The 8702-nt window shown below is 39.5% G+C and overlaps 1 protein-coding gene across 1 annotated transcript; it reads left to right on the top strand.

Annotated features, from left to right (window-relative positions):
* Positions 1-3492: 3492 nt before the first annotated feature.
* Positions 3493-6293, top strand: LOC134224373 (putative uncharacterized protein DDB_G0277255). Its single transcript, XM_062703700.1, has 5 exons — positions 3493-3663; positions 3810-3944; positions 4085-4179; positions 4291-5058; positions 5372-6293. The coding sequence occupies exons 3-5, from the start codon at positions 4159-4161 to the stop codon at positions 6077-6079; spliced, it is 1497 nt and encodes a 498-aa protein (XP_062559684.1). The 5' UTR covers positions 3493-3663; positions 3810-3944; positions 4085-4158; the 3' UTR covers positions 6080-6293.
* Positions 6294-8702: the final 2409 nt, after the last annotated feature.

The raw sequence follows: 8702 nt of genomic DNA, 5'->3' as shown, positions 1-8702 counted from the left end.
TCCGAAGTTTGAGTGTGTCCGAAATTTGATTATCCACGGTACCGTTTGCTTCTACACTTCTACACAAAGCTTCAATGAATTTTTAACACATCCCCAGATAAGCAAAGGGAGAAAAATGTTGTTCATGATTTCAGCATAACATATTAAGGGGGCCGTAGGCCACTGGACTGATTGTCAAGGGGGTCGCGATACTGAAAAGGTTGAGAACCACTGCATTAAGGATTTTATTACTGACCAATATCAAAAACTTTTATTATTCTGAACAATTGAAAATAGCAAAAAATAGTCAAAGTAAAAGCTAAAAGTAAAAAAAAGGGTCCAAATCCTGTGACACTTTGGCCAAACTGTAAACCAGTTTTAAAGGAAACCAGAAAAAAGTTCCCTTTTGTCATTAACTGTTAAAAACCTTAAGAAAGGTCGATCAATGGAAAATACCTACATAACGGCATAGATAGCATTCTTTTGAAAGCTACACTAATAACATAAAATCTCACACATTTTTGATGGGTTCCGTCCACTTTCTTTGAATTTTAGTTCTAGATTCCTTAGATTGAATTTGTTTGAATAATAGAAGAATCAAGAAGAATCAATGAAAAAACGGGACAAATAGAGGATTTTTAAGATTACGACGGGACAGCCCAAAAAGGTCTGAAAAACGGGACTGTCCCGTTAAATACGGTACGTATGGTCAGCCTAGACGTTAGGAAATTTCTTAAGGAATTCTTCTGGAAATTCTTTCAAAAATTCTTCAAGGATTATCTCTGACAATTCCATCAGAAACTCCTTCTGAAATTCTTTTTGGAATCTTCTTCTTCTTCTTATTGGCATTACATCCCCACCCTGGGACAGAGCCGCCTCGCAGCTTAGTGTTCATTAAGCACTTTCACAGTTACTAACTGCGAGGTTTCTAAGCCAGGTTACCATTTTTGCATTCGTAAATCATGAGGCTAGCACAATGATACTTTTATGCCCAGGGAAGTCAAGACAAATTCCAATCCGAAAATTGCCTAGACCGGCACCAGGAATCGAACCCAGCCACCCTCAGCATGGTCTTGCTTTGTAGCCGCGCGTCTAAGGAGGGCCTCTCTTTTTGGAATACTTTCAAAATGTTCTACCCATATAGATGGGTCTTCCCCACATATGTAATGGATTCGACGCGCCCATCTTCGGAAAGCTCAAAAGGATTGCGAATCTATTTATTAGTTCTCTATCCCGCGGGCTTCGCCTAAGTGTCTCTGCTGTACAAACATATATACTAGAGTGGGGCGCAGTTGTATGGAAAAACACATACTTCGTCCGATCAAGTGAGATCAAGGTTTTTCTGAATCGTTTTGTGACGCCAATCAACTGTGCAAAATATGGGCTCGATTGGTTGCAACCTCGCATGCCGCATCGCGTTTTAAATTTACATGGAGATTAGTATGGGAAAACGTACTTTTTACACTTTTGCTCTTAGCGGCTTCATCGGTTATCGAAGGGCAAAACCCATCTTCCTTCTTGTCGGATTTTTTGCTTTGTGAAATAATTCTGGATAGCTCCCATTAGCTCTAAAGCCCTATAATATCAATTATTTTGAATTAACACTCAGTTAAATTATTGGTCTGCGTAGTACGGCAGTGCTGGCAGAATAAACGATTTTTTGCATGTGGTTTGAACACTCAATGTTCGAAGCGTTATAATTTTTTTCGTGGACGTTTCAGCAACTTGCCTTCTTCAGCAAAGTTTTTCGGCATCCTTTGGGTTATACTTTAACGCAATGTGCCACTTGGTTTACGATGAACTGAACCTCTAGTAGTAGAAATACAAAAATATACGTTCTCCCATACTAATTTCCATACAATCTTCAAACGCGATGCGGAAAGCGAGGAAGCAACCAATCGGTCCCAAATTCTGCACAGTTGTTCAGGACCCAGAATGGCTTCGAAAAACCATTGATTTGAAAAAATGACCATGACGCCTCACTCTTATATATACATACTTTTAAAATATTCTACAACATTTCTTCGGACATTATTTTAACAATTCCACTGGTATTTTTCCAGGTATAATAGGCTTGTAAAATGTCATCTGCATGTCATTTGACTAATTTGTTAATAACTTTCTTCAGAAGTAAAGTTCACATCATAATTTTAGCTGTACTCATAACGGTTTAGTAGGGCTATATTTTTGTTCAAGGGTACATTGCTCTAAATATAACATCAGGCTAGAGACTGAATACTCTCCAAAATGTCACGTGTCATTTGACATAATGTCATTTGAATGACATTTTGTCTCCCACGCCCCAGATTATATATTTACAGCAATGTCTTGTTAGACAAAGTTGTAGGCACATTAAAGCGCTATAAATTCGTTATAAATCAATAATCAATAGCTAACTTTTGAAAAAAGTTCTAGAAAAATTATACAAACGAATGCAAATGAAATTTTACAACACTGCGGATATGACATTCCATTCCTTCGGAAATTCATCTAGCAAATCCTTCGGAATTTCTTTCGCCATTTTCTTCCAAAATTCTAGGAGGAATTTTCAGAAAGCTCCGTACATTCCTAGAGCAATTTATAAAAGAACTCCTAAACGAATTACCGACATTCTTCAATTTCTTAAAGAATTTGTTTGTACATTCCTCCAAGAATTCCTTCGGAATTTTCCCCAGAAATAACTTCGGAGATAAATCCAGAAATTCCTTAAGACTCTTTTTTTCAGATATTCCTTCAGAACTTCATCCAGGACTTCCGTCGGAAATTATTTCAAGAAAACCAAATAATTTCTTTGCAGATTGTTTATCAAAATAAATCGAAACCAGCTTTCTTTTAGAACAAATCTGGCAATTCAAGTACAAGGAGGAGGTAAGAAAATGCACAATTTGGTGGGTCATGTACCCCACCGTGCTCCAACTGCAGAAGCCAAGTTAACATTTTTGCATTCGCATATCACGAGGCTAACACATTGATAATAATGCTCATTGAAGTTAAAATAAATCTTACCAGACTGTAAATCCTAATCCAACATTTATTATGGTGTTGACTTGTAGCCGCGTATATAAGCACTAGGCCAATTAAGATATGTAACATTCAAACCTTTGAGAAGATGATGAACTACCCAATGGGTCCAGAATAAGGTTATTCCACATGAAGTTACATATGAGATTAGAAGTTCATCGCTACGCTTGTTGATTTGTAGGTCTGTAGCCAAGAAGTTCTTGGATGACCCAACATTTAACAGACCAATGCGGATGAAAGTGACAGAGATAAAATCAAACAAATGTGCTAAAGATATAATAGCTATTTAATTAATAGGTTGCCTTGGTTCGGCAGATAACAGAAAAAATAGATTAGTTAATTTGCTAAAAAAATAAAAGAGACACTAACCATATGTTGCTAAAATCGAGAAGGGACCGTAGTATACAACATAGTAACAAACTATCTGGTGATCGGTCTAAAACTATTTACCCGGTGATGGCAATACCTGACAAGTATTCAATCAAACTTCAATTCACATTCTGTGCCATCGCATATTTTCACATTTATTCAGGTCCCCACCCAAACCTGAGCCAGATGCGTCGGAAAACATCCAACAGTATGATAAAACTGTCCGATGGCGAATCCGCCGGTTCTTCGAAAAGCGAAACAGTATTGATCTGCTCAAACTGTCAACACAAAATGGTATCATCATTGAGAAATTCTTATTTATTTAACTGACTAACATTTAACTCATATGTTTCGTATTTTTTTCTTTTTTCATTTTCATGGTTTATCGCTTTCTAATTTGATTTAACCGCCTGTGTTTCCCGTTGTACCTGATTTAATAGTTATTACTTATGTTAAAAAGCCTCAAGTTACACCAACGCAATCAGCAAACACAACAACAATCACCTCCAAAGAACCTCAGCAAACAAGCGGTGATAGAAATGAGAATGTACCGCCAACTGGTACAGATGTAGTAGGTATGACTGAACTGAATCTTATTTTGTATTCACAGCTCCGAATTAATGACCACAACCGAACACGATATCCATTTCACTTGATGTGGCAGCGAATATTCATGAGATGGTTCTGATGATTTCGTGTGTTTGTTATATTTCAGTTACTGGCGGATCGTCGACTGCTGGAGAATCCCAAATAGAACCCGGAGAATATGAGAACCTACCCTTCCATGGTATGCAGACTCCTCCTAAGAAGGTATGTTACAAAACACGGTGACTTTATTTTAATCGAACTACCACATTAAGCTGATTGGCTTCAAACTAACCGCAACCCTTGAATGAATTCGTGAATGTGATTGTGTTTCAGGCTATGCTAGCAAAGAATAGTCTCGCTCCGGCAGTGAAGTGTCCTAACAAGTCGCTGACACCCTCATGTTTCCCAACTCATCCGTACAACTACATCAACTATCAGCAACGAGACAGCAATAGCAAACCAACCCCAAGCCTTTCATCCTACAACACAAGCCAATCGACTGTGCTAACTAACCAAAGCAATATGTCCTCGCTGTCCAACAGTCAGGACTCGTCAAGCAACACTAACAACTCCTATCTCAGTAAGACCGTTGATCGGAAGAAACCAAACCAACACCAGCAGCTGCTGGACAACAGCGATACTCTTTCGACCCACAGTTTCTCTTCGGGGAAATCGCTCAAACGGCCGCCAGGTCCGGCTGGAACCTGTGGTGAAAACAAAAAGCTTATCGACCTTGAAACGGTCACCCCGCTGTACGAGAACCTAACCGACTCGATCCAGATCCACGAATCGCCGATGGGAAGCGCCGGGTGTGGCATCGGAGCCAAATTTGCAATCGACGGCCAGGAACGGTACAAAATTAGTTTGCGAAAGCCGCGGAAATCGAACAGTCGGTCGAACAGTGCCGTGTCCAACAGCTACTACGACTGCATTAAACCCATCCCGGCGCCACGACACCGGAAGTATGCGTCCACCAATTCGCTGCTTTCGAAGAATATCCAAATGTACAGCAATAAGCTCGATCCGATCTACATGAACCTGCCGGTCAGCTCCGGCTACGAGACGGATCCCCGATCGAACGATGAGTTCAACGGTGCCGAGGTAGGTATGCCAAATAGGCAAATTTGATAATCAATAAAAATACACTAAGCTTTTGAAGATAAATTGCTGATTTTTGAATGAGGTTTCGGATGAGAAACGGAAATTCTTCCAAATTTCCGCTGAGAATTCTTCTAGAGCACAGTAGTGGAGTGTCTTCACTTAATAAAGTATTCATAAGTTTTTTTATACCGAATTGAAACGGAATCCAACGCACTTGGATTGGTTTTATTAGTCCAGTTATCAATATCAGCATTTAATTATCTTCGGCTTGTTTGCATGCATGTTCTAACACAGCTTTTAAACTGACTTTCAGTGCCCCACATCATATGACAACCAATACTTTGAGATCACACAACACCAGACACGAATCCTGATACCGAAAGAGCTCTTCCCCGTAGATAGAAGCAACCAAGTCAAGATTAATCAATTACTGAAAAAGAACCTAGTTTCCTCGAATCGACGTCACATTAAACTGCCTTTACAAAAACATCATAGCTTTAATTTCCAATCCTCCCAAACCGTGGAAGCGACCGTGCGCGATCTCAAGATCAAGTCACACTCGATCAGTTCAAAAACCCTGCGAGACTATCGAAACAGCAGCAATATCAGCAGCAGCGGCAACAACAACAACAACCACGTCAACAGCAGCAGCAGCAGCAACAATATCTGCGGCAGCGCCCACAGCAACAACAACATCATCAATAGTAGCAATTTTATCAGTAGCAATAGCAATAGCAAGTTCCCCATTAACAGTTCCACCAATCCGTTCATCAACAGTAGCAACACACTGGCAACCCTGACCAGCAGCAGTAGCAGTCGTCGATCGCTCGCGGTGGCCCGTCAGCATACCACCCTGGCGACGGCCACACTTGCCACGGTTCGACAGCACCCGACCAGCAGTCAATCGCAGAGCGAGGATGAAAGCAGCAGCGATCAGGAGCCGATCAAACCGCCGCCACCACCCCACTCTATCATCACCAGCAGAGCAAACCCAAGCACTTGCACCACAGTTCCCTTGTAGTAGGAGGCGGAGGAGTAGGCATGATCACATCGACGGCGGCCGCGGGGCCAATCACATCACAAGTCTACAAGTATGATACTAACTCGATAGCCTTCAAACCTATCACTCCTGTGCCAACGAGTACTCCAGCAATAACTAACTCTAAATCAACGGTTAATAATATGTGTAAAGATAAATTTGCTATTAAATAATAAAACTAATTACAAAAAAAAACGGAGACGGATAGAAAAGCAAGCAAATGGAAGTAAGACGAAGCAACTGAAATCTGAGATAACAAAGCTAACTAAACTGACTAGAAGTGTGGTCTGCTTTCGGGCACGTGTTTTATTCGCTTTTGGTTTGTTTTATTTGATTTTTGTGGTGGTTGATATAATGCATGATGATGACACGAGACTTCAGTGCGTAGAAAACAAGTAAGTATGCGACTATGGGTTCCAGAATAGGTACCTAATTGGAATGGAAAGCTTTTACTAACAACTGTTAGCCTTTGTTGCTTCTAAACTATTTTGGATTTATGTCTAAACTACTGCTGGCTTAAAACTCAAACAATTTGCACTTTCACGGCCCTTTGTTCATGCTATAATGCTCATTGATGCTAACAGTAAGTTAGTAAAATAACCTCTTCCATATGAGAACCTGAGGTTTTCACATCGTGAATTGTTGAAATTGATGAAACCGATTTCCAAAATGAGAAAAAGCATAATTTTATCAATACTTAGATGTTTAGATTTGCCGTACAAGTTTGAAAACGCTTTATTTGTAGTATGTAATTGTCGCTTGTTAAAATTTGTGCAAATATCAGATATATATATTTTGACTCGGTTGGCCGCTTGGGAATTCAACAACCGTATCAGGCATGGTGGTATTATGAAAACCGATTTTGCAAATTTATAGTTCATTCCTTTTCTAGTTTGTTTACCAAATGCTCATGTTAATTTTTTCTTATTTTCTCAGTTGAGGGACAAAATATTTGAATAAACAATTTTTGAATAAATTTTAGACTAGGTATTCTAGGTAAATATACCTAAAATAAGTGCTTAGCAACCATGATGCGAAATGTTGGTTCGATGTTCCATGGTGGAATACAAAATTTGATAAGCTAGAAAAATCTTCCGCAAGGAAATTCAATTGATTGATATTCTCACCGCAAGGCTCTGACAGAGTACAATTAAGAAACACTAAGAGTCGATCTCTGTAGTTGTAAGACTCCATTAGTATCGAATATACGTGCAGAAGGTACTGAATTTGATGACTCTATTACTCGTACTACTATTGATATTGCATTGTTTGCAAAGTTTGAGTATTCTGGTAGCAGAGTAGAAAGACAAGACTAACCCTAAGCATTTGAACCGATCGGTCATGCAGAAATGTGCGAAGAAGGTATTTTTTGAACATATAACTCCTGATTAATACCTCTCTCTGAATCCCGATTTGATCACCAAAGCGGAAAATATATTACCTCAGTACTGCTTATGGTCGGGGTTCTGCTGATGCGGACCAATTCTTGATGAAAAATCATCCAATAACAGAGCACTTAGATAGGAGTTCTGTGGAGCTCCATCTGCAAGAAATCTTTCAGTAGAAGTTTCTCCGTCGAGTTTGACATCTTGATTCCTGTTTTGCTAGAAACATTTCATTCGTTTGATAGCATGGATAAAGATCCGAAGTCCCTTGGCAGCTTCTGCTGTAACTTCGTATGTTTCACGCCGTTGTAGGCTACGGAAAAATCTTCAAGCAGCACTAAGGTAAAGTGACCAGACGTCCCGGATTATGTGGGACAGCCCCGGATTCAGACTACATGTCCCGCATTGCCAGGCGTCCCGGAAAACGTCCCGCATTATATGATAAATCTGTAATGCCTGGAGTAGCTATGGAACCCGTAGAAAATGAGATGCCAAGAAAATCTGTAACTGATCCGAGTAATCAGAAGTGAATTGGGAACTTCGGCAGTCTAGAGGGTCTATTGGTGGATTAAGGTTAGAGTAATTTTGAGAATCTAGACAATTTCTATATGCATTAGCATATCTATGCATCCAGAAGGATAAACAAAAGTTGAGTTGATTTGTCAGACTTTGGACGATCCTTATATCTCTGGAATCTGAAGCATTTAGATAACCTGGATGGTCGAAAAAAAAATTTGGGAATATTAATGATGTGTACGATAAACAAAATCAAAAATATCTGGAGATATTTAGAAATATTTAAGTCACGATAATGATCTGAATCGGAAGGATCTGAGTCAGTTCAAGAATCTGGAAAAATGTTATATCAGAAAATGTGTTTCATCTGCACCATCGTTAAATCTGCACAGATATAAAAATTTACTTACAGAATCAGGAGAACGCCTGAAAGATCCGAAGGTTGAAAAGACCGTATTCAACTAGTTGCTGTATAGATCGAACACTTTATAAGACAAATATCCACTAGGTCAGGGAAGAATGTTTCGTTCATCAAAGAGCTTCCATGACAGGAGCGGGAATCGAACTACTAATTTCATTATTACGCATTACTTTCAGAAGACCAACGTCGCTGATTGCGTGGCCACGAGGTCTAGATTATAAAACACTTTTTATGTGTGTGTATCTTCAATCTAACCCCCACTGTCCGGCAGTGGTATTATGGA

The sequence above is a fragment of the Armigeres subalbatus genome, chromosome 3 (assembly GCF_024139115.2).
Source record: "Armigeres subalbatus isolate Guangzhou_Male chromosome 3, GZ_Asu_2, whole genome shotgun sequence".
Lineage (NCBI taxonomy): Eukaryota > Metazoa > Arthropoda > Insecta > Diptera > Culicidae > Armigeres > Armigeres subalbatus.
The sequence above is the reverse complement of the archived record's forward strand: the minus strand, read 5'-3'. Positions and strand labels throughout refer to the sequence as shown.